Below are 27,334 nucleotides of genomic sequence, written 5' to 3'. Positions count from 1 at the left end.
TTGAAAATAATGAATGCCAGTACATGTAATTTACATAATAAGAAGAGTTACGAATTCAATTCGCTTATTTTTCATATAAAATGTATTTTCTTTATACGAATAGTTTCAGCTGTTACTATACGGGACATAAATAATGTATTATTTACTAGCTGGGGCCGCTACTTCGTCCGTATGACGAGGATAGAATGTCTCCAATACGTATATTATGTATCCGTATGTTACGATAATGTTATTATACTATACGATATTTTATACGATAATTTAGATTCGAAATCAATTTGCACTGTCTGTACAAGGCAAGGAGGTATAAACTGCAATACAAAAAGCATTTTAGAGCTTTAATTCTTATTGTTACTTTTAACTGAACTTAAATTTATATTAAATATTTATTCTCCGCCTATATATATTTGTGTTTAAGTGAAGCATTAAATATAATATATAAATGGTCGTGTAGTCCTGGCATAGAATAGGCCACTCCTCTTTTTCCGTGGGTGTTGTAAGGGGCAGCAGCGTCCCTCTTAAAACACCTCTAAAGCTTAACTGCGATTTTAATGGGTGAAAATGGAATGTTAACCCCGTTCGCGCTATCAGTTTACACCGACGAGCACCTGTAGAAAATGATAGGTGAAAATGAATTAGACAAGAATTAACCATGATGGTTTCCAGGAGGAACCGCGTGGAGGTCGGCCTGAGAGGGTATATTGCTAGCAATGGTGCTGTTACACCTCATTACTAACAATCCCTTTCCCTTCGCCTAACTGCGGTTGCCAATCCACTTGCTAAGCGTACCAACTACTAGTAAAACCCCCCAAAGGGGAGGCTTATATTCAGCAGTGGACGGTTAAGAACTGATGTGATGATGACGATGAAGGCACTAAATATTTTTTTTTCTTTCCAATCTCTGATAAGACCCATACTAACAAGTGGGCCGTCAGCTTGCTGACTACCAAAGATGGATACATTGTTCTATTCATCTACAGACCCTCTAGACAAGTGACAAGCAAATTTTTCGATGAAATCGACATCGCTAGCAAGTCCGTGAGTTAGAATGAGACATCCGGCGTTGCTATCTCATTCTATCGACGAATTCACTTGTTTTATACAACTTAGAATGGCAAACAAGCTGACGGCCCACATGATGGAAAGTGGTAACCGTCGCCTATAGACATAAGTAGTACCATAGACATAACAGAGTACACTGTTTCGCCCATGATACCCACCATGCGTTGTCATTCCTGAGGACTCGGGTGTTATTCCTCTGTACCCAGTAAATTCACGCCATATCCCACCCTTCAAACCGAAACACAGCCATGCAAACACAACTGCTTCACGGTTGAAACACGAGTGGGCTTGTCTAAAGGGCCAATTTACAGTAGAAATGTAATTCTATTCTACAAAATCTATTAGTACCTTCTAAACGAATAGTGCTCAATATTCGGTGAACAGAAGTGGATATTACTGATTTATAAGCGTGCGTCCATTTATGTACCGAAGCTTTCAAGGCGGCGCTGACGTCACGCGTCAATGGGCGGGCGTCGCGGTGGCACGGCGCCAGACCATCATTTCCCCGCTGCACCCCTTTCTCGCCAGCGCTCTCTTCAGTTTTTTACGCGCTTACAACCATACCTAAAAAACTGACATAATAAAACAATGAACTATTTTCAATTAACCTTCAAACTCAATTATAGTAATTCTTATTTCTAATCTTTATTAGACATCTGAGTTACGGCATATACATTATCAGAATTTGTTTCATAAAAAAATCAACTATGGTACACATTATCAATGGGAAAGAATTGACATATTAGTATATATATAATTTCTTTGTAAATAATAGAATATGTTTGAATATACATAAACATAATAAATATATAATCTTGCGCCACCTACCCACTTCTACGAGGTTTGTCCGGAAAGTACGTATAAAAGTTTTTTAAAAATTTTATTTTACAATTATTCAGGTAAATCAATTTTATCCCCTTCAAAGTACTCCCCCTGTGACATAATGCACTTGTGCCAACGCCGTTTCCACTGTGAGAAGGCTCCTTGAAAGTCCTCTGGTTGTAGGTTTCTCAGCTGCCCCGTCGTAGCTTTTTTTATCTCATTTATGTCCCCCAAATGCCGCCCCCGAAGTACCAATTTGGTTTTTGGGAACAAGAAGAAGTCACACGGGGCCAAATCCGGCGAATAGGGGGGGTGTTCGGTCACCGTAATGGAATTTTTACTCAAAAACTCACGGACAACAAGAGAGGTGTGGGCAGGGGCATTGTCGTGGTGAAAAATCCAACGCCCCTCTCGCGCCAATTCTGGACGAACTCGTGCCACACGAGCTTTGAGGCGTCTGAGCACATCGACGTAGAATTTTCCATCAACTGTCTGGCCTGGAGGGACGAATTTTTGATGGACAATCCCCCGAACATCGAACTCTTTCTCGGCCCTCTCTGAATCTTTTTAGCCACTTGTGGACGGTTGGTTCCTTCACAGCATCATCCCCATAAACTGTTCTGAGATCGGCAAAAATTTCACGGCCATTCTTGCCGAGTTTCGAGAGAAACTTGATTACGACGCGCTGCTCTTCAACGGAAGCGGGCTCCATGCCGACGGGGTTTCGTTAAGAGGTAACTTCACAGATGGCGTGACAAGCCAGTTCGCACCGCACGGCGGTCAGACCAGAACTGAAGCATTGTTAGGGACATAAGGAAGGGGTCCTGCGCTTACCTGGCCTCCCCACTCCTCTTTCTCGCATTCCAGAACACTTTTATACGAACTTTCCGGACAGACCTCGTATATGTTCTCCTTTAACCAAAAGTTGTCTGTAAGGGATTGCCCTATCGATAAGACCGCCTTTTGTACCTTTATATGTATATTTTAATCTGTACTTCATGCTACTGTATTTCAGTTGAATTGTTTATGTCATTGTTTATTTTTATGTTTTTGGTACAATAAAGAGTTAAATAAATAAATAAATAAAAACATTTAAACATACACAAAAAAGTACGATCAAATTGAGCACTTTCGCCTTTTTTAAAAACACTTGTAAAATGTAAAACTTTATTTATATATCTTACATTATAAAGTTTATAAAAATTAATATTACAGTAGAAATAGGCGGTATTATATAAGACGGTGATATCGCTAAACAATCTGTTCCAGACAAACTTTGTAAAAATCCAAGCCCATCTTTGACAAAGTAACATACTTGTATAGATTATCTGCGATATTATGAAAAACCTTCTTAATAACCATGTTACTTACTGATAATAAAGCTTTCTGTAGATGAAAGAATTTTTAAAATGATTTCATAGTTTTTGAGTTAACAAACAAACAAATCTTTCCTCTTTATAATATTAGTATAGAGTATAAATAACATGTCCCGTGATATCTGCATGGAGTGGGCCACTCTTTCTTTCCCGTGGGTATCGTAAAAGGCAAATAAGGGAATTTAGTGGTCGAGGTATAGGCAACAGCGTTCCTTTTAAAACATCATTAAAGCCTTACTGCGGTTGCCAACTCGCCTGTCACGCATGGCAATTAGAGGCATAACTCACCCTTATTTATGTGCAGCAATGGACAATTAACGACGACCGATCTACCAATGGTATTTATGATTATGATTATCATAAATACCATGGGTAGATCTTTAGTTTCACTCGCCGCTAACGATTTTGTTTTCACCTTGTACTTGCGTTGCCATTCTTGAGAACTAAGGTGTTATTCCTCTGTACCCTGTAAATTCACTGCCATATCCCACCCTTCATACCGAAACACAACCATGCAAACACAACTGCTTCACGGTAGAAACATGAATGGGACACAGGTGTCCAAGCAAACGACTTTTGTAGTCTCCCTCTAGTAAAATACCTAAAATGTTTCAATAATAAACCTCAATAAACTCAGTAAAAATATTACCAACGTCTGGGAGCGACCACCTCCCGCTTGTATCCCTCGATTACCTCACAGTCTAGACTAGACCAGACAGTCGACATACTCAAATTCATACGTATATACGTAGATAGATAATGTAGATAGAGTGTCTCCATACAAATGCTTCGAGAATAACGGCTCAACTTTTTTTATACAATTTTGCGTGATAAATAGTTATCTTTTATGTATAACTTCTATATTTATATTGTCTTATAATTTCTGCATCCTTATCTCATTTTATTTATTAAATAATACATTAGGTATGATATATTTTATGCTTAAATATGTAGAATACTGATAAAAAACGGAGTCAGCTAATTTGACAAGCTGATAAAAAGTTGAACCGTTTTTGAGGCTTGATGCTGTATCTATATAGTGTAAGGTAGATACATACAGTCCATTCTAATAAAAATGATTTGGAAATATTACTCATTGGTATATCATATTGTTTGATTTTTTTTTTATGCTAATCTTTGATAATATAATGAAGTCTCCAGAGAGAAACATCAAATGGTAAAATAGTATTAATAAATTTGAATGAATAAAAATTTATTTCAATAATCCATAATAATCCACTTACATATATTAAGGCTATAAGTAATAATAGCTTAATATAGAAGAAAGTTTACAAATATAAATTACTAGCGGCCCGTCCCGGCGTCGCACGGGTGGACATTTTTAACATTTCCCTTCACTGCTCTGCTCCTATTGATCGTAGCGTGATGAAAAGTATACTATAACCTGTCCAGGAGTATGAAGAATAATTGTACCAAGTTTCGTTAAAATCCGTCGAGTAGTTTTTGTTTCTATAACGAACATACAGACAGACAGACAAAAATTTTACTGATTGCATTTTTGGCATCACTATCGATCACTAATCACCCCCTGATAGTTATTTTGGAAATATATTTCATGTACAGAATTGACCTCTCTACAGATTTATTATAAGTATAGAAGATAGATAACAAAGCTTAGTTGATTTTTGGTCAGTGTCAGTAAAAATGAAAAAGGATGCCAATTCAGCCAAAGTTCCTGTAGAAGCAGCAATGCTGGTTTCAATTAACGCCTTATACTTGTGTGTATTTATCAATATGCACCTACATTGCAATCGTGATGCATAATTATCGCATTAGCATTGCAATTAGCATATTATTTTATATTCTTTGTAAATTACTGTTATGTTTCGTTCGTTTCAAATAGAAATCGGAGTAGCATCATAAGAGATCGTTCTTCGTAAAACATGGATAAAAAAAACAAATAAGGATAAGTCCACCATTTTATATTAAGTCTTTTGATGTGTCCAATGTAAATTATGTACAATAAAGATTGTTTTCAATTATAATTACAAATTTTTGTTGTTTTATCGAATCCATGTTTTAAGATGGTGTTGAAATTCTACTAGGTTTGATGTTCGAACAGCGAGAAAAGAACATTATCCCTACTAAAAGACCGACAACATATCTGTAATTTATCTGATTTTATGGTTACCTATTGGCCGCGTTAATCAGTTACCACCAGGCGAGCCGCATACTCATGTGTCTCCTGTATTATTAAAAAAAAAAAAACAAAAATATATTCCTTGTTCTTAAGGAAATGACAATGTTAAAGTTACAAGTAATATACTCCTTTGTAATAGGCCTCCTCTGTTGGGGGATTTGCCAGTAGTTGCCACGCTTGGCAGGCGAGTTGGCAACCGCAGTTTGCTTTTGTGATCTTTGGGCTTTAGTGATGTTTTAAGAGGAACGCGTATTTTAAGAAGACAACGAATGTACATACATAATATATTACAATCATGAAACGCTATTTTACGTCGGAGGAAAAATCGAAAATACATTTGTCAATGTAAGGCCGTTTTTTACCTCTACAATTCATGTCACTTTCCTCTTGATACCGAATCGGCAATGTGCGTAATTCACACTTGACAAGTTTTCCATTACTCCCACGCAAAAAGTAACACAAACTTTTTGTTTGCGTATTAATCTATTCAAATTAATATTGTAATTGCCTCGTACATAAAAACTGTCGTAGGTCTATTAAACTTTTTATCTTCTGTTCTGTCCCTTTCCTTCGTACTAAACAATTATTTAGAAATACAACGCGACAATGTACACAAAATTAAAACAGCTTCGTTAAAGGTTTTAAGTTTTTTTTATAAATACAAAAAAAAAAAAACAAATAACATAAAATGTCAATTAAATAACCAGATTTGTATGTCCGAATGTCGACGGCAACTGGATAAATATTTAAGCTATTACGTTAAATATGTACTTAGAATCATTAATATGTATACCACATTGGAAGTCAGCGACCCGGAGTTGGATTCTGCGCAGTATGTTTCAATATAAGACAATGCTTTTATTAAATGTAACATTTTAAATTCAAGAGATATCAATACGATACAATACACTAGAGGGTGACTTTGTACAAAAGTCGTTTGCTTGGGTACTGATCCATTCGTGTTTCAACCTTAAAGCAATTGTGTTTGCATTGCTGTGTTTCGGTTTGAAGGGTGGGATATGGCGTGAATTTACAGGGTACAGAGAAATAACACCTGAGTCCTCAGGAATGGCAACGCATGGGGGGTATCATGGGCGAAACACTATATTATGTTATATACACGGTACTGCTCATGTCTATAGGCGACGATTACCACTTTCCATCAGGTGGGCCGTCAGCTTCTTTGCCATTCTAAATTGTATAAAAAAAAAATACAAGAGAATCTTTATCCCTTATTTGTGTCCCCAATTTTGCACGCGTATCATTAGGATGAAATGTGATATCCTAAAAGTTAATCGTATGACACATGGCTCTTCTGTGTACCAAAATTTATTATAAAACAATCGTGGCATGTATTCTTTTTATTTGTATTTTTATGATGCTTATAGTGGCAAACAAGCTAACGGCCCACCCAATGGAAAATTGTAACCGTCGTTTATAAAAAAAAATAAGGTCATTTATAAAAACCAGGTAAGCGAGCGAATATAAAAATAATAGTAATTAAAAATAAGACAGATGAAATAATACGTAATCGACACAAAATGATTCCCGGATCCTCCAGATTGATGAGCTATTGAGATTGATTGAGAGAGGTACAGGCAATTACGGGAAGCAGGAATTACTTGTAATGGAAAATAAACCCCGTCCAGTTGACTTCCACATGCTAGTACTAAGATTTTTTTACTTTTAGCAACAATGTTGCGTTGAAAAAAAAAAACATCGTACTTCCCTTATAGAGCATAGCTCTAAAAATAATGCTTATAATTTCGATTACATTTTTCGATTGTATTTAGAGCTGGAGACAGTAAACACGGTCCTAAGATCTGTGACGCACGAATACCATTTTATTTTTAGCCACTATTCAATTTCCTTGTTAAATATAGCCAACTAGTTCATTAATACGTAGGTCGCCGGTTTGACGTCACTACACACAGGTCGGGGATTCCTTAGTCACTAGTTAAGACTGAAGGACCTAATAAAACATTGAACAATTTCTACCAACAAATTATAGAAGTTATAATCGAGTTGTACATTAATGGTTTTACCACAAAAAAGTTGCGGTAGACAGGTTTGAACACATGTTCAGACTTATGTCTTATTAATAAAAGAAAAGATAACATCTGTTTATTAAAAATAATATATTTTATTATGAGACTCGATTTTTTTAAATAAAAGATTTTGACATATAAAATTTCAAATAAAACAATGTTGCACCGACTTAATAATCTTCAATGATTTAAAATTTTGTTAAACACAGATTAAATAGGTAATTTTACTAATATAATAAAATGTCCATAAGAGATATTTATGTAAAATTAATTTTAAAACATCACCAAAGCCTAACTGCAATTGCCAACACGCCTGGCGTGGCAACTACTGTGTTGCTACTACGTACCAGTGCAAAACCCCCCAATAGGGATTGTTAGTAATGGAGACTGAGAATCCCATTGCTAGCAATATACCCAACCAGGTCGACCTCCTCGCGGTTCCCCCTGGAAACTATCATGGTTAATTCCTGATGAATTCATCATGATGGGCTAACTGGCCTGTTTTCATTCTTATCTATTACCTTTCACTGGTGCTCCGCCAGCGTATCCCGTTAGCGTAGGCGGGTTTACCATACCATTTTCACTCATAAAAAAAAATCCAACAATTGGGGAAGGTTTATTTTCAGCAGTGGACAGCTGACAGTTCTTATAGTATGGTATGCTATTGACAACAAACAAGAAACGAGACACAAAAATGAAGGAACATACTTGCTAATCCGACACGCCTATTTTCCATTGAGGTAGGTAACACAAAGGAACGCCAAATGATTGCATTCAAACATACCTCTTTCGCTTCCTCCACATTCGTCAATATATTTATATATACGCTCGTTACTTTCGGATACTTTTAATTTGACCCTTCTTCAGCACGTCGCCTACTTGGTCGACATAGGTCCGTCTGTAGCGGCCCTTACAGGCATCTCCATTAATTCGTGCTCGATAAATCTCTTTCGTAATTCTCAACAATTGATTTTTTTTTTTATTTTTAATTTTCATATTTCTTTCATTTTTTCCAAATGGCTAAACCAACGCAACATTACCTTTTCGATCTTTGTCTCTGCATCGCCTATGAAGGAACGTTTAGGAGTTTACGGTACGAGTATATACTGTTTATACGCATTACTAGTAATAACGTCCTGATAGGGTATCAGGACGACCTCCACACGGTTTTCCTAGAAACCATAGTATTTAATTCTTGTTGAATTCGTCACGATGGACTAAGTGGACTTTTTTTATTCACCCTCGTCTATCATCCGTCCCTGGTACACCGCCAGCGTATACCGGTAGCGCAAGGTTGCCATTCCATTACCATCCATTAAAAAAACACCCCGACCTATACTTACTACTAATATAAATTCATTAATTAATTAAAAATCTTCACCTTCAATATTTTCTTTTTAATTATATACAACTACTAAGTTTTACTCGACATATATTTTAGTTTACATAATTATTTTTAATAGAGTATAGATAATAATGTTGTGACAGTACATTCTTATCTGTATTTTTTACACTTCCATCATGTTAATTGATGATCTTAAATGTAAGTAGAGCAAAATATTTATATTAGCAGTAACTAATTAAAGGAAGCAAGACAAAATTTGCTACGTATTTAACAAATTAAAAAAAAAAATAGATAGTCCATCATCTATTTCAGTGAAATTCAGCGTTGACATTGTAACTATAGGTATCATGGGAAGGATAAGCAAGCTAAAGTGGCAAAAGACTGTTTACATAGCTAAAAACAACCTATAACTAATGGGGAAGAAAATTTCCTGAGTGGCGACCCCGTACGGGCAAACGCAGTGTAAGACGATCCCCCGCTAGGTGAAATGACGTCTTCAAATGAATTACAGGCAGTCAGTCGATGCAGATAGCTGAGAGAGGCCTATGTTTAGCAGTGGACAAATAATGAATGGCTGAGATGATGATGCTGGATATCACAGTATATTCTGTTCACGTCTATTACTTCCCATCAAGTAGGCCATCACATTGTTTGCCGTTCTATGTATTAAAAATAAACACTTTAACCCGTTAACATTTGGATAACTGGATAACTGGGTATTATTTTAACAGTTTGACTACAAATCTCTTTTAACTTATATTCCTATAACGAATATAATAATAATATTAGTTAGCAGGAATACGAAAAAAATTTTTTTTTTTTTTTACTTAATAGAGTGTAAAAACCCTTAAATTTAAAAAAAAAGATCACTTTATGCCAATGAAATATACTGTAATTGAAGCACTCTGTATTTATGACGGTGCGAAGAAGTTTCTCGATTTGCTAACGAGATGACCTATATCTAGTTTCCACACCAAGGTTTACACGAGAGCAACATGATATACATTTTATTGGCTTTCGCTTTGAAACTATCATAATATACATTAAGACAGAACGTGTAAACAGCGATCTTATTAATGTAACTGGATTGAATGTGTGAAGGACGTGTTCTAATTAATTTCGGATCTAATAATTTTTCTCTACTAGTCTAATAGAATACTTCTAATAGTATTTTTAATACTTTTTTACAAAGGTTTTGGGGTTACATTAGATGTTCAGGTGTTTACACTTCCAAGTTACATGTTTCACCAAAATACTGGTATGCAAAATTTATTAAAATACTATAACCTAGTCATTTTTTAGATAGTATTGTTTTTTTTATACAACTTAGAATGGCAAACAAGCTGACGGTCCACCTGATGGAAAGTGGTAACCGTCGCCTATAGACATGAGCAGTACCATGGACATAACAGAGTATACTGTTTCGCCCATGATACCCCCCATGCGTAAAGTATAGTTCTGTCAAAAATAAATAATAATCATCTGAGTAAATTAAATGCTCATTATTATTATTTAGAAAGATAAAATACAAAATTAACATTAATATAATAATAATAATAAAAAAATATTGCAGTTGACAATTGGTTACCTTAGATTGTTACATACTACTTCAATACATATTCTTGTTCATTGCTCTAATGGTACAGATATTCGTCTATACTGTAAAATGGTTTAACGTTAAGCCAGTTATACAATTGTTATTTAAAATGTCTAATATTAAAAGCCTTACTATTGTCAGGTAACTTATTAAATATTTTCACACAAGTTCATATACAATTTTTTTTTGGAATCGTGTCCTTAGAAAGCTGTGGTCTACAGTTAAACTATACGTATTTCGAATATTTCTCGGATATTTTTCACCAGCGTATGTAAAAAGGTAATAGTTGCGTTTTATCTCGTTTAGTTATTTTCTCATATGCAATTACAAAGTTCCATTTCTCTTCGTCGATTCGAGACAATGCTTTTGTTACTATTTCGAAACCAACTTCGCGGTGTAAGTACTCATGTAGGCTGCGGCACTTGCGAACCCAAAGACACTTCGTTCCGTTGTCGGGAAATTGTTGCACTTCAAAATATTTGCTTCGTATTTCGAGAGAAGTTTGCACTTTGTTGAGTTTGAGTTGATTGAATGTTTAAGATTTATAATCACGACTAATCACTTACCTCAAATGCTTTAATATATTACTACATTTACTTCCTACTCCATTACTGTTATTTTAGTCGTTACCTGTCCACTGCTGAACATAGGCCTCCCGGGGGAAAGGGATTGTTAGTAATGGAGACTAAGAATCCTATTGCTAGCAATGTACCCAACCAGGTCGACCTCCTCGCGGTTCCCCCTGGAAACTATCATGGTTAATTCCAGATGAATTCATCATGATGGGCTAACTGGCCTGTTTTCATTCTCATTGATCACCCTTCACTGGTGCCCCGCCAGCGTATCCCATTAGCGCAGGCGAGGTTACCATTCCATTTTCATCCAATAAAAAAAAACATAGGCCTCCCCCATAGACAGTCCAAAGAAATAGGAGCGTTCATTATGGCAGTTTGCCATTGGAGGATTTTGCCACTAGTTGCCATGCTTCGTACACGAATTGGCAACGACAGTTACACTGTGATGATGTTTTAAAAGGGACATTGTTGCCTATCCCTCGACCATTAAACTTATTTATATAGATAGATAGATACTCTTGTATCCTCCAAAAGATTACAGTTGTAAACTTATTACAAATATAAACAATTACAAGAAATAATCACAATGAGAAAACAATGGATGACCTTATCGCTAAAAGCGATCTCTTTTAGGGAACCTTTGGATGGAGAGGAGTAATTATAAACAGTTTGATCGGAGGCACGATGAAATTCTATTATTTCTTAATATGTACTTCTCGATATGGTACACTCCTTTAGTCGCTTTTTACGATATTCACGGGAAAGGAAAGGGTAGCCCATTGTATGCCGGGGTCCATTATATTACATTAGATACAAAGATCAAACTGCAGGGTGAACATTCTAAACGTACACGAATGCGTATCACTATCCCTGAATAAATAGTGAGCACTATACATATCATTCCACTCACAACTTCGCCCTTGGCCTAAAAAGCTCGCATTTCTCATCGACCAGCCCATAATAACTGCCGACGCACTGCATGTCTAGAAATGATGGTTTAGGCTGTATTGGCATCTACGTCATGGTCAAACAAACATTCTATTCTAAGACTCGATATCATACGATATCGAGTCTTTTTATTTTTATTCATTTCATGACGTTTAATAGTTTAATAATGTAATTCTATTTTAATCTTTTTTTTTTAACACGAAGCATGTCGTGGTTGCCTCTTAATATAAGAACAGTAGCCGTAATCCACTAGTGTATTGTAAGTAAGCGACTTCAAAAATGAAGTTCTCTTTTTTTAACGTTTTTTTTTATATCCGCTAAATCTGAAGTTCTTCACCACCGACTTCAAAAAGAAGGTGGCTCTTAATTCGGTTGTATTTTTTTGTTACCTCATAATTCCATCAGTTCTAAACGGATTTGGAATTTTTTTTATCTGAAAGGATGTACTTACAGATTGGTCCTATAGAAATTTTATCAAAATTTTTTTAATTGTTTAATATTTAGGCCAAAGTAATTGGTTTTGTCATTACTTGAAATCGATTATTTTTTTGTGGAATACAATTTTTTATTACTATTTAAAATTGTGCAAACCAATTGCGTCTACAAAATAAACAATATTCACTGGCGCCTTAATTTTATGAACATACGAAAAACTTGTGCGATAAAATTTAGTACGTATTCGTTTTCCCTTCGGAATAGATAAAGATCAAATCATTTACAGATACATATCTATTACTTTGTCGTGTACCCAATTATAATTCCTCCTTGGTAACATTCCTACAAACTTTTTTACCCTATTTAATTTCTTTAAGGTACAAATTTTTCAAGAAATCTATCTTGGTATTTAACTTCCAGAGATTCATCATCATCCTACCCTTATCCCAATTATTATTTGGGTATTAAATATGTTTTCCTCTTCCATTCTTTTCTACTCCCAGTCATTTCCGCATTCACTCCCATTCTGGCCATATCGTCTTTCACACAGTCCATCCATGTCTTTTTAGGTCTTCCTCTGCTCTTATAGCCGTCTACTTTCATTCTTAATACTTTTTTTAAAATATGCTCCTCATTCCTGCGCATCACGTGCCCGTACCAGGATAAACGGTTACTTCTTAACTTTTCTATCAGATATCTAACTCAACTTCAAGAGATTACTATTAAAAATTTTATTTTATTTATCGATTTAGGCTGTGCGTTATTCATTTAACATTGTTAAGACTTTATCTACTTTTATTTAATGTCATTTTCACAATTTAATATTTTTTAAAATGTTTATAACTTAGTAACACATAAAAAAAAATTATACAACTTAAAATGGAGTCATCAGCTTTTTTAACTGATGAAAAGTGATAATCGTCGTTTACAAAAATGACCAGCAATCACGGATATAACAGAGTATAATAATAATGTATAATATAAACTAATATAATATAATGTAAAAAGAAATTGTTTGTAATGGTAATTATTATTACCAACTCAAAAACTATTCGACCCATTTAAATAATTCTTTCACCTATAGAAAGCTACCTTATTCTCAGACTATTACATTAAAAAAAAAATAAAGATCTTCCACCTACTTATGTACTAACTTATTTATCTACTAATACTTTAGTAACTTGTATAAGTAATTAATACTTGTTAATAACATTGTTCAGATTACAGTAATGTACTTTCAGGAAAACCTATTATTGAGTTTGCAATTTATGTAACATTTCAGTAACTCCAGAGTTATACTGTAAATACTGTTGTTTACCAGCATAAAATAAGGATAAAAAAGTAACATCAAACGAAGAAGAACAATGAAATGAGTTCCACCTTTAATTTGTTCCAGCAATCCAACTTCACGCTAAAGTAAAACGCCCTTTGACATTATCCAAATGATACTCAAAATGTCAGAGGCAAAGTACAAGCGAACGACAGTTATATTGTTTGCTTTACTAAATATTAATGTAATAATTACACACTTCTATAAAAGATTAACATAGTAATATAAAATTAGTTATTTGAAATTAGTAATTTATAAAATTTGCCAACCCGCCTGCCAAACGTGGCAACTACTGGCAAAAGACTCCAATAGGAGAAGGCCTATAGTCAGCAGTGGATAGTTAGCGGCTGATATGATGGAATTATAATACTAGTTTATAACCTCAACTTAGTTCGCGTGACCGGGATATATATTCTTTTCCATTCTAAATTTCATGACAACTGATTGAGCCCTTAAGGCACCAAGACTTTCCCGTGCTTTGATATCAATGATGCTGCCATGAACTACCCATTACCTCGCGCAGTAGATGGAAGGACATACATGGCCAACTATTATCATTCTAGATCGAGAAAGCTCGGCTAGTTTCAGGATCAATCCGTGATTCTTAACCATGCGCGCCTCGGCCCTCTGACCGTAAGCTGTAGGCCTTACTCTAGATACTGGTTTGATAGATGCATTCTCGTTTTAGTGTAATTTCCCAATGGGATTGCGATCCAATTCCTAATTCCTAATTATCAAGAGAGCAATACAATATTGTCATTTGATATCGGTATTTAAATTAGATTCAAGGGTAAACCTGAATTCAAGGGTAATAAATACATTGTATTTTTACGTCGTCATCGCACATATATATTTTTTTGTACAACTTAGATTGGCAAACAAACTGACGGCCATCAGGTAGATGGAAAGTGGTAACCGTCGCCTATAGACATGAGCAGTACCATGGACATAACAGAGTATACTGTTTCGTCCATGATACCCCCATGCGTTGTCACTCCTGAGGACTCCGGTGTTATTACTCCGTATCCTGTAAATTCACTGCCATATTAGCAGTTAGGCTTTAAAGATGTTTTCAGAGGGACGCTGCTGCCCATTCCTCGCTCTCCTTTAGTCACCTCTTGCAACACCCATAAAAGGAAGGTATTATCGGTATTGACCGAATATAACCGAATAATTCGTAATACTAGCCGGTAACAAGCGGATCGGCTTACGGAATTGCGCCTCATATGTTCACGTGTAAGGCTTCCGTTATTGATTGCAAAGGTGAAACGCCGGGATGATTCATGATAAAACAATATATCACGTTTGTCTCCCGATGGAGGTATTTATGATATATTGTATCACAACGCGGCACGGCTCAATTTCATCACGACATAACAGGATAACAAAATGTGTCAAATATTTTAGATCATATAGTGTCGAGTAAATCCAAAAAAAGGGTTAACGAACTGGTGGGTGACGTAGCGTCTTTTCATACTGAATTCATTCATTAATTTATTTTAGCCATTATCCGTCCAGTGCTGGACATAGGCCTCCCCCATAGACTGACATAAATAACGGTCCTGAGCCACCTGCATCCACTGACTCCCTGCAATGCATTTAGGGTCGTCACTCAAGAACCTTTTTTCCCCATCGGTTAATACTAAATATTGAGATAAAATTATTAATCTCTATTAAAACGTAATGTACAATTAGTTATTATATGTAGTCGAATTCACATTATATAGACGTCAATTTAACGTTCAATCTCAATAACATTATATTCAAAGTTACCCCGATAGAAATACACAGGTTAACTGCCAATATTGCTTAACCATTAAACACGGACATAATTTTACAGAAAACATCGTATTATTATTAAGAGACGGGCTTTTTCAAGCAGAAAAACCTGTGACACTGCGACCTTTCCATGATCTTTTGTGCTCGCCTTTTTTTTAAAGTTCGCTACTAATTCCAATCAGTGATAGAAATTTGAAGATGCTTTTTGTAGCAATGTTTTTTATTTATTTACTAGCTAACTCGGCAAAAGTTGTTTTACCATATACATTTCTTCGAGAACTTTACATGAAAAATTATCGTACTACAATTATTACATTCTCTATATCTATTGCGGCATATAAAAATCGCGATTAAAAAACAGGGGTTGATCGTAAAAGCGTGAAAATTTGAAATTGTATGTATTTTTCAATGCTCGATCATAATAAAATGAAAATAAAAAAAATGTCAAAAAATTAAAAAAAAATTTAGGGGTGGGTCACCCTTATTATTGAGGGGTATAAAAAATAGATGTTGGCTGCCTCTCAGACCTACCCGATATGAAAAGAAGGGATGGTCCATTCTATACCAGAACTTACACGGCTATTTAACAATCGATTATTAATAATTTTTGCATTTACTAAGTATTCTACCATTTTTCCATTACTACCATTCTACCATTTTCTTCTGATAGAAGCCAATAAAGCGTATCTATTTATCAATCATGTCTTGTCCACAGATACGACAGATTGCTTCGTCGCGCCCGGACGGAGGATCTCAGCGAAGTTTCAGGCATTGGGTGCCTGTACCAGAGCGGGGTGGACCGGCTCGGCCGGCCGGTGGTCGTGTTCATCGGGAAGTGGTTCCCTATCGGAGATATCGACTTAGACAAGGTGAGGCATAGAAAAGTAAATAATATTAACACAAGTAAACAAGGTCCTTGATAAGTATAAGCAGAGGGGAAACATGAAAAAAATGAGATTTATATATAGACTAATAAATTTGATTTACTTCACACTATTGCCTATTGTCTAAATAAAAACTTTTTTTTTTTATACAACTTAGAATAGCAAACAAGCTGACGGCCCACCTGATGGAACTTTAATTAATTTGATTTACCTACATCTGAAATCTACGCGTACGTAATAGCTGCCAAAAAACACTAATTTTAAATAAAAAATCTATACGTCTTCATCCATACAGTGATATAAATAAATGCCCTAATAATGAGTATTTAGACGACAAATTGTCGCGTAAAAAATCTGCTGTGTCAACATTATTAGTACAACAAGTTCACACTATTGTTAACCGTGACTCTATACGCATGTATACAGTATAAATTATACAACCTTATGTGTTTGCGAATAAAGTCTAGAATATTATAATTACTGGTTGGCTTTTATGGAAGGCCGTACACATTTATTTTACAATATCATGAAAGGAAAATGCGTAGAATTAAATGCATAATTTATATAGATACGGAAATGTATATTGTAATGCACGAAAACAGATGCAAATAGGGTTTCCAATAAAAGATTCAGATGTACGACACAAATTTCAAATAGATATTGTATACATAGACACTATAATAAAGATTGTGTGTATTTTTTTTACCAAATATAAACCGATTTTGATTATTCCTTTTGCAATGGATAAACTTTACTCACCCTTTTGTAATCGCTTTAATAAGATTGCCATCATTGAAGTCGCTATTGTCCACAGAATAAAAACCTATTGCGGTAAATCCTACTAACATTTATAACGCTCTTATATATACTACGTCAATTGTCTTCTAAACTTATTTCAGCTATTGGCCTGTTTTGTCTCATTCTTTTGTCCTACATTCCCTTTTGAAAGAGAGAGAGACAAAACAGTTCAATAGCTGAAATAAATTTGTAGTAGTAGGTTTTAACTTTTATTAGTAAGAGGGTAAAAGTGAAAGTTTGAAATTATAGTCATGCATAAATAGTTAAAGACATTTAAATGAAATTTACTACACCAGTAGGTTATATCTTAACACATAGAATATTTTATATTACTATAGATATTCTCTGTGTAATAGAATACGGAAAACACTTAATTATTAAAAGATTGAAACATTTAATCGAGTCTATCATCATCGAGTCATTGTAATATGTGGGTGTGAATCCTATCAGGTCGAGTTGACGGAAGGTCAATTTTTCAATCTATTAATAATTCTAACCATTTTTTTTTATTCACTTCCTCTCATACAAAAGTAAACTAGAACAACTAATTAGAGAAACAATTTGCTACACTTTCAGGCGCTGTTGTATCTAATCAAGCTGCTGGACCCCATAGTGCGCGGGGACTACGTGATCGCGTACTTCCATACGCTCGCCTCGTCCGCCAACCATCCGCCCTTCTCCTGGCTCAAAGAGGTCTACACCGTGCTGCCTTACAAGTGAGCATGTCTTCACACCTACAATTGTGTAAATAACCAGGCCCTCTAGACAAGTGAGAAGCGAATTCGTCTATGGAATCGACATCGCTAGCGAGTCCATAAGATTTTTTTTAATGGGTGATAATGTAAATGGGAACCCCGCCTGCGCTATCGGTATACGCTGGCGGAGCACCAGTGAGTGATGATAGGTGTGGATGAAAAGACGGGTCAGTTAACCCATCGTGATGAATTCATCATGAATTAACCATGATAGTTTCCAGAGGGAGAACCGCGTGGAAGTCGACCTGATAGGGTATATTGCTAGCAATAGGATTCTCAGTCTCCATTACTAACACTCCCTTTCCCCCGAGTCTGTAAGTTGGAATGAGTCACCCGGCGTTGCTATCTCATTCTATCTCACGGACTCGCTACCGATGTCGATTCCATCGACGAATTTGCTTGTCACTTGTCTAGAGGCCCAGATCAGATATTTTAAATACACTATCAAGACTTAATGCGATAAAAAATTGACATTTCGACGTGGATTGCACGACGTTGGCAATAAAGAAGCAGCTATTTAGGTACTGTTTACCTAGAGAGTTAGTCCCGATAGTGTATTTATGTTAAGTTTAAAATTCACCAGCATAGAGCCGGCATAGGTGCTGTTTTTTAATTTGGGGTTTGGCATGGATCCAAATCCTTTAGCCATTGCATATTTTGGATTATAAAAACTTTTTATTTCACGCTTGTATAATATACATATGTATAAATACTATCGCACTATTAGTCACTTCTTAAAAAGAATCCTTTATAACTTATCACAAGAAAGTAAATCTTCTGTACGGCGATTTAAACCATTATCTTCAGAGGTTTTTTTTTATACTACTTAGAATGGCAAACAAGCTGACGGCCACCTGATGAAAAGTGGTAACCGTCGCCTATAGACATGAGCAGTACCATGGACATAACAGAGTATACTGTTTCGCCCATGATACCTCCCATGCGTTGCCATTCCTACTATCTACTTGTGATAAAGTTTATGTCAATAAGAGTTATTTGCTATTTCCTTGTTTGAAACTATAGTATCATGCTAATTGATAAATCTGTAATTTTTTAGCTTCGTATTAAACGGCTGCATCCAAAAATTTACAATCGTCATTCTAATTCTAGTGCATTAAATTAAATTTCTCTAAGTAGTCCTCAGAAACGCAACAGATGAAGGGTGTCATAGTATATACTGCGACGTCTTGGGTGTATATGTATCATGTCCATAATCGGCGGTCGACTTGTCTGTCACGCAGTATAAAAATGTACATTTAACTTTGTATTGCTGACAAGCGTCTGCATTGCAATGAATGGGGTCACGGGTTCCATTCTCAGTCAGACCAATTAAATGCACGAATTCCATAGCATGCAATCATTGCATCCTTAAATCAATAGCGTAAGGTTCAATTTGTATCGACCTTAAAAACTAGGGCGGGGTCTAAGAATGCATTTGTAGAGTTAACATAAAATTCTGAAGAGTATAAAAACTGTTGAATTTAAATTTCTTTCTGTTACAATACTTTTTATGTATATTTTTAACTGACTGTAAACTGCGCTTTATCGCATTTATATCAAATATAAACCATTTAGTATTTGCCTCAAATATATTAATAAATTTGTTTTATTGTATTACAGGTATAAGAAGAACTTGAAAGCGTTCTATATTGTACATCCCACGTTTTGGACAAAAGTAAGTAATTATTTGAAGCCAGTATTTTTATCATGGGTGTTGTGCCAAAAACATAAAAATATCAAACGACAATTAAACAATTGAAGTGAAATATAGTAGCATCAAGTAATATAATATAAAGCATAGACTATAAGATTGTCTTCAATGAAGTACAGATCTAAATATACATAGAAACGTACAAAGGGCGGTATTATCGCTAGGGCAATATCTTACAGGTAACCTTTGGTTAAAGGAAAACAAATTAATCGATCTGTTAATACAAGTTCTTTGTTAACGAGTATAAAATGAGCCTAAATCAGTAACTAAATATAGTCTTTTTTTAATGGATGATAATAAAATGGTAACCCCGCCTGCGTTAACGGTATACACTGGCGGAGCACCAGTGAAGGGTGATAGGTGAGAATGAAAAGGCAGGTCAGCGCATCGCGATAAGTACACTTGGAATTCAGCCCGATGGTTTCCAGGGGGGACCACGTGGAGGTCGACCTGACAGGATATATTGTTAGCAATGGGACTAGTAGTTCGTATTACTAACAATCACCCCCCCCCCCCCCCCTATTAATTGTGTTGTGTTTTTGCAGATGATGACATGGTGGTTCACGACGTTCATGGCGCCGGCGATCAAGGCGAAGGTGCACACGCTGCCCGGCGTGGAGTACCTGTACTCGGTGATGGCGCGCGACCAGCTCGAGGTGCCCGCCTTCGTCACCGAGTACGACATGACGGTACGTACGCACACACGCACGCACGCACGCACGCACACACGCACACGCACTCACACACCTGCATTCATCATCGCACTCGATATAACAAACTATATAACTCATATGCACTCACTCATGATCATACGCATTCAGTTTCACTCTGATTCTCCTTCTCTTACGCCCATCTTTGTCATCTTGACAAAACTGACTCACTCGTAAATCCCACGCACTCAATGTACCTCACATGTCACCTCGGTCATCAGTGACCACGACATTATGACATGAGAGTATGTCCACTCACATGCGCTTATTCTCACTGTCTGTCCATTTTTTTAAATTAATCATGCAATTAGATTCTAATAATTTAAACTCTCAGTAAATAAGATGTTACAGCATGGTATGTATTAATATATTACTTTTATTTTTCAGATAAACGGCTTGCATTACTTCCAACCAGATACGAACAATACGTAAGGCGACGTGTGCCCTTGTTCGTAGCTTAGCCAGCGCTCTTGTTATAGGTACTACGTTCGATCGGCCTCGGTGTTGCCAGTCTGCCTTTAGAGAAACTACCAAAAATACATACAACATTGCTGTAATATTTTGTGTTCATAAAACTTTGGTATTTTTTTTTTTTTTATTACTCAAGACAGTGGCAACACAAATTCGAATTGAGCATTATTGAATCAATCGATTTGTTTTTAAAAGTGGCAACATCGAAGCGCAAATAGTATGCGGCCACTGTTATAGTTTAGGTGGGATTTTTAAATAATTTCTACATAACTTATATTACATACATAATTTATCATATCAAGTGTATGTGTGACACAGCAGCCATACACATATTAAAATGTGATTAGAAATTACTACCATTTGTGAAGTATATCTATACCATAAAGTAAATTAATATTGATATATTTTAATTTTGATGTTTAAATCTTTTTTTAAATATTTTTTACTTTTTTTATTACATATCATTTAAAAATCCCTATCGAAACGATTAAAGATTGTTGAAAGTATATCATGTAACTTAGTATTAGCGGTGCATTTTTATATTATTTAATTGTAACTCTATGTATAAGGATATATTATCGATCGATGTTTCTTACGTCTTTATCGTACTTACTGCAAACCCCCAACACTTCGTACTTTCTACTTCACATTTTTTTTTTATAAACGTTGTAGTTTTTAACTGGCAACATTGTAAGAAAAAAATAATATAAATATGTGCTATTTTGATCCTTTATACCCAACAGACAGATAACGCTGCCTTTACTTAATGCGTTTTTAATTTGTCAGTGTTATTAGGTATCCTGTGCAATAATTTGTCTTGTGATGCTACATTTTTAATAATTTCGAATTCTTTCCACACTAAATCAATCCTGCGACAGGGTATTTATTTAGCTAGCGCATAGACAAATAACGTTATTTTTTAAATGAAACGTATCGGTACCACGTGGAAATGTTAGTTTTGTAGAGATTTTATGTGGTTCCAATAGCAAACATGTAATTAGCGGTTGTAAAAGTGGAATGTTCACTATGGTTTTTAGAAAGGTGCTTGATAATTTTTCAATTGGTATTTTTATTTTTACATTAGACGTTTGAAATGTAGGCTTAAATGTATCGGTAAGTCGGATGTGTGAATACGCTGTGGATACGCTGTGGATATGTTGCATATTGTGGCAGTCGCCCTCACCGCGCACCACTGTCCACGTATGTAGTTGTTACAATTTACAAATTAAATAATGCCTCTCGTATTTTTAGATGAAGGTCATTTTCCTCGGGGTCATATTTGCGTCATACGATTGACTCTTAATTAACTATGATATAAAATTAATATATAGTATCAAGATTATTTATCTGTCTTATTATCTAATGTAATTGTTACACGTTAAATTAAACGCAAATATGGCCCTAACCATAAGCAACAAATTAACTATAACCTACCGTTGTGAGAAAGTTCAGTATTTTTCTACAATAAGAAACAATATTATATGCATGACACTGATCATGAAGTCCATAATGTAATATGGCCATGCGATGGCTAGTGACAAATGTCTAACAATTTGTTTGCACACGAAAAGCTTATAGTCAAGGATCGTTCTGTAAAAAAATGTGAACTAAAAACGTTTCGCGTGTCTTCCACCTCGGTTACATCTTGATCGGAGAATTTAAAATTACTGATACAATGAGATGGTATAATAAACAACGCAGCACTTAAAAATGTATAACTTAATATTACTTTGAAAATTTGAAAACTCTTCATCTATTTTAAAGTGTGAAATCTGTATTAATTTAAATTGCCTTAAGGCAATTTCCCATTTGGTTATAAGCTTTTTGAATATCTCAATAGTGTTGCCAAGTTTTCAAGTCAAATACCACTGCCACAGATGCTAAAATGTTATCGTGACTGTACTGTAACTTGCTAGTGCATGGGTGCCATTAAACAAACGCATTATGAATAACGAATAAAATGAGATTAGATTCATTGTTAAAAAGTCCCTTTTTGTATTTTCAAAGATCTAGTAGAGTTTTTTTTGGTCTATGCTGTGTAAGAAAATGTATGGTACAAACAACAGCCAATAAAACACTAAGTATATTTTTTCTACATTAAGCTACTGTTCCAATTAATTCAATAATGTAATAGTATAAGTAAATGCAATATGATTGTGTGAGTGTACAATTTGATAGTTAAATAAGGTCTGCCCCCCTCTAGACAAGCGGCAACCGAATCTATTTGTTACTATATGTACGAGATAGAATGAGATAGTAATATCAGGCATCTTGCTCTTTCTTATGGATATGGTAACAATAACATATCTACTAGTAAATTCTTTTGCTGCTTGCCTGGAGAGGCTGGTTTACATTACTAAAATACTCACTTCAAATGCTTTAGTGGTAAATGTTAGTTGAAAGCTAATTTTAACATGCTTCTACTGAAGCACTTGTTTGCAAGTGCTTTAGTAATGTAAACCAGACATAATACTGATGTTCTATTTGTAAGTTTCACCTTGATTCCGTTATCGTGAACTGTCTGTAATATCTATCAAAGCAATTTAGTAGTGTGTGAATTGTTTAAGTGTTGCTAAATTGTTAATGAACCTTGCCTCTGTGGTTAACATTTGCAAGGGATTGTGAAGTATATACCATTAAATTAGTAATGTTATATCTACATTTTCATTATAAATTGTCATGCACTAGTGTAATAATGAATTTATATATATCAACAAGGCCTTAGATGTGTTACTATTGTTACTTTTACCATCCTTGTGTTGCAAAGTTTATCGCTGTTGACGATTCGTGTTTATACTTTAGTCAGACAGATTGTCTGCATCACATAATTACATTGTAAGACGCTATAAATTTAGGAGTTATGTCAAAAAAATGTGATCAAGCAAAATGTTGGTTAAGTTTCATATTTTATTAAAATAGTGCGTTAAATAGGATATGTAAATATTTAACAAAATAAAATATAAAATTACTAATTTACTACACGATTGTTTTATTTTTCGCACATAAATATTTTTTTCTCTATGTGAAATTACTTTCACATGAGTACAGATTATATCATTATGAATACTGACACTCTGCCTAGTTAAAGGGTGGGATATGGCGTGAATTTACAGGGTACAGGGGAATAACATTTGAGTCCTCAGGAATAGCAACGCATAGGGGGTATCATGAGCGAAACAGTATACTCTGTTATGTCCATGGTACTGCTCATGTCTTTAGGCCGACGGTTACCACTTTCCATCAGGTGGGCCGTCAGCTTGTTTGCCATTCTAAGTTGTATAAAAAAAATTATACAAGATATGCTTATCTTGTATAATTGTAGAACAAAATTAGAAAAAAGCATATGTTTTTGGAAAACTAGTGAATCCTCTAATTTTTTTTTATACCACTGAGGTGACACGTGCAGACGGCCCACTTAATAGTAAGCGGTTACCGTAGCCTATGAACACCTGCAATACCAGGGGTATTACGCGCGCGTTGCCGACTGTTGTACTAAAAGTTGGAAACATAATAAGTACCACAGAGTCGTGTGAACTATAGGATTACTTTAGAGATCATAATTTTTTGTCTAATAAAATGGGTTCCATATTTTAATATACTTTTAGTATATATACATCTTAAATTATATAGTTTTTTTTGTTAATGGGTGATAATGGAATGGTAACCCCGCCTGCGGTATCGATATACGCTAGCAGGGCACCAGTGATAAATGATTGGTGAGGATGAAAGCAGGTCAGTTGGCCCATCATGAAGAGTTCAACAAGAATTAACCATGGTTTCCAGGGGGGAACCGCGTGGAGGTCGACCTAATGGATACCCCATTGCTAGCAATAGGGTTATTAGAACCCATTACTAACAATGAGTATAGTAGAGATATATATTTATGTAATATTTTATTATATATTTTAATATTTTATTTAACTGAATATTTGTTTATGTATTAACAGTTGTAGCACTTCAGCTGCCCGCTAGAATCTACTAAGTAAAGGTTGTGTGTGAGATTGTCATAGCGATACAACCTCTCTTTGAATCTTTATGTATATATTTTCATTTATACTTTATGCTACTGTATTTAAAGAGAATTTACTAATTTTCGTTTTTGGTGCAATAAAAAGTTAAATAAATATGTATTTATTTAACTTTTTTGCAATTATTTATTTAGTCAAAAGTATTCAAATTATTATCTACTAGCTTTTTACATTCTGCTTAGAAGATTAAAATTTAACATTAGAAGGATGAAGGGACACTAATAAAATAGTCTATTTCCAAATGGTGTATTAAGATAAAACATACACTAGATTTTAAAATGCACCTTCAGGAACAAAATTATAAAATTCGCATCCAATTAGACATAGAATTTTTACAAAATTTCTAACAAAATCATTGTTTTGGCATATCTTGATTTTATTAAAACCGCTCATATTAATCTTTCTTAAATATCTGCCATGTGGGAGGAAGGGATTGTCAATAATGTAGACAACCAGTCCCATTGCTAGCAATCTATTCTAACAGGTCAATCTTCAATATGGAACACCCTGGAAACTTCCAGGTGTATTCATCACGATAGGCTAAGTAACCTGCCTTTTTATTCTTGCCTATCATCCCTCAATGATGCTTTGCCAGTATACTGTTAGCACAGGTGAGGTTACCATTCCATTATCGTCCACTAAAAAAAATCTCCCATGTACAGACACCATCTAGTTGGAATTTTATTATATCATTAAGATAAATGACAGATTTGTATGAGTAACTTAGTTGTTTATTACAAAAATGTTACTTGAACCCGCTTTCGAGATGATAAAACTTTATGGAGGGAAAACAATCCTTAAAAACCTTTAATGAGAACTAAGTTATTTAATATATAATGAATTGACATGAATAGATACAAAAAGTGACAAAATATTATTCAAATGAAATTATTATTATAATGAAATTATTTTAATTTTTTGTTTAATAAGTTTTTATATTTGCACGCCTACAGTGTGGCAGAATAAGATTGGACTATTTTTCTTGTAAAGTAACATCTATAAAAATGTACCTTATTCCAGCAAATAAATGATTTCAATTACAATTTCAATAATATCTGTTAAGACTTTGAATACAAATTATAGAATATCATAAAGAAATACACACTAACAAGTGTTTAAACCTACATTGTTTAATGACTTATAATAACTCAAAAAAACTCATATAGCAAAGAACCTTTGCATCTTGTACTCTGTCCATTAAACCATAAGAAATTAAAATATTTCCTAATTATCTTCATATCCTTAAAATAATATTAAAAACAACATCGATATAAATAATACAATAACTTTATAACAAGTTATTTTCACAACAAACATTAATTAATTACAAATTCATTTAGCGCTGTGAAGATTATTCAAAAAATTTATAATAGAATTAATTGTTGGATATTTCTGTGCCGCAGATAACAGTATAACTTTAAATACTGTAAAAACATTTGACAGTAAGTATCCACTGATGGCTCCGAGGTAGCAGGGGACTGGCCACTGCTGCCACGGTGTATTCCAGTCCAATGGTATCACAACAGCTCCTAACCACGCGCCGCACACCGTCATTATGGAATTATTCACAAGCATCTCCGTAATAGTGTCTCTTCCATAGTTCTTTATGCCGAAAAGCAGTTGCATCGAGGCTTCGACACCGGAATGCGCGATCAAGGGGAACACAGCCAACAAGCTCATCAAACTCGATAGCATCAATGTCTCTTCATGACAGTCGAGTATTGGCGCTCCGAAGAGCATTATACCAATAAAGAAACAGAATAACGCCACAAGCAAGAAAACAAACGATTTCAGAATGTCACCAACTCGATTCTTGTTTGCTTTACTTCTCTTTGCTTGTATATCATTTGTGGCGTTCAAATAAAACGACTTAAGTAACTCAGCAAAAAATATGAGTACTAAAATGTAGAAAGATGAGCCGTTTCCCACTGAATACAGTAATCCTTTATAAGATATCACGGTGACTATACTTGGTAAATAAATGCATGTTAATAAACTAGATATTGTGACTTTTCTCAACTCTAACTGATTATTTAGCGAAAACATAGTAGAGTGATTATAAAAATGAGCACTGCATTAAGAGATCAAATCAAACAAAAAATATTATTATAATAGGTTATTATAGGAATTTGATTTAAAAAACATTTTTTTTTTGTTATTCGTCCCATATAGATTAACCTTTCAAATGACTGTCACTTACTGTCACTGTAATAATCTATCCGTCAAATTCAGTATGTCAATTGGATATCTATCATGTCAGCTGTTAGCACTTCTATAGTAACAAAGTATTTTACTACTTTAGTAATTTTTATTGCGATATAGCAGAAAAAATTTAGAAACACGAACATACTGTAAACAAAAAATGAGTTATGGGACGAAATTCCTGATAGCCATATCAAAATTATGTATGAAACCACTTCAACAAATTACAGATTTTTGCTTAAACCACCGACAATAAACACGAAATCCTTTAAACATAAGTATTAACCACTTATGACA

The 27,334-nt window shown here is 34.7% G+C and overlaps 2 protein-coding genes across 5 annotated transcripts in view; one reads left to right on the top strand and one right to left on the bottom strand.

Annotated features, from left to right (window-relative positions):
• LOC113515385 (protein GDAP2 homolog) overlaps nt 1–23,786 on the top strand; it is a 110,754-nt gene extending 86,968 nt beyond the window's left edge. For all 4 annotated transcript variants that reach the window (XM_052897581.1, XM_052897582.1, XM_052897583.1 and 1 more), the window contains exons 8-12: nt 16,194–16,347; nt 17,737–17,876; nt 19,536–19,590; nt 20,172–20,315; nt 20,724–23,786. In XM_052897581.1, the coding sequence (XP_052753541.1) occupies nt 16,194–16,347; nt 17,737–17,876; nt 19,536–19,590; nt 20,172–20,315; nt 20,724–20,768 (538 nt within the window). In that variant the 3' untranslated portion in view covers nt 20,769–23,786. The remainder of the gene's footprint in view (nt 1–16,193; nt 16,348–17,736; nt 17,877–19,535; nt 19,591–20,171; nt 20,316–20,723) is intronic.
• A 1,276-nt stretch (nt 23,787–25,062) lies between these two features.
• Nucleotides 25,063–27,045, bottom strand: LOC113515482 (phosphatidylinositol-glycan biosynthesis class F protein). The gene has a single exon (XM_026899709.3). The coding sequence runs from the start codon at nt 26,879–26,881 to the stop codon at nt 26,168–26,170; it is 714 nt and encodes a 237-aa protein (XP_026755510.2). The 5' UTR covers nt 26,882–27,045; the 3' UTR covers nt 25,063–26,167.
• Between the last annotated feature and the right edge of the window lie 289 nt (nt 27,046–27,334).

The sequence above is a fragment of the Galleria mellonella genome, unplaced genomic scaffold (assembly GCF_026898425.1).
Source record: "Galleria mellonella isolate WM207_F2 unplaced genomic scaffold, CSIRO_AGI_GalMel_v1 utg37, whole genome shotgun sequence".
In the NCBI taxonomy this organism is placed as follows: domain Eukaryota; kingdom Metazoa; phylum Arthropoda; class Insecta; order Lepidoptera; family Pyralidae; genus Galleria; species Galleria mellonella.
The sequence above is the reverse complement of the archived record's forward strand: the minus strand, read 5'-3'. Positions and strand labels throughout refer to the sequence as shown.

Excerpts from the sequence above, each read along its gene's own strand:
- LOC113515482 (XM_026899709.3), bottom strand. The coding sequence starts at position 26,881 with ATGTTTTCGCTAAATAATCAGTTAGAGTTGAGAAAAGTCACAATATCT.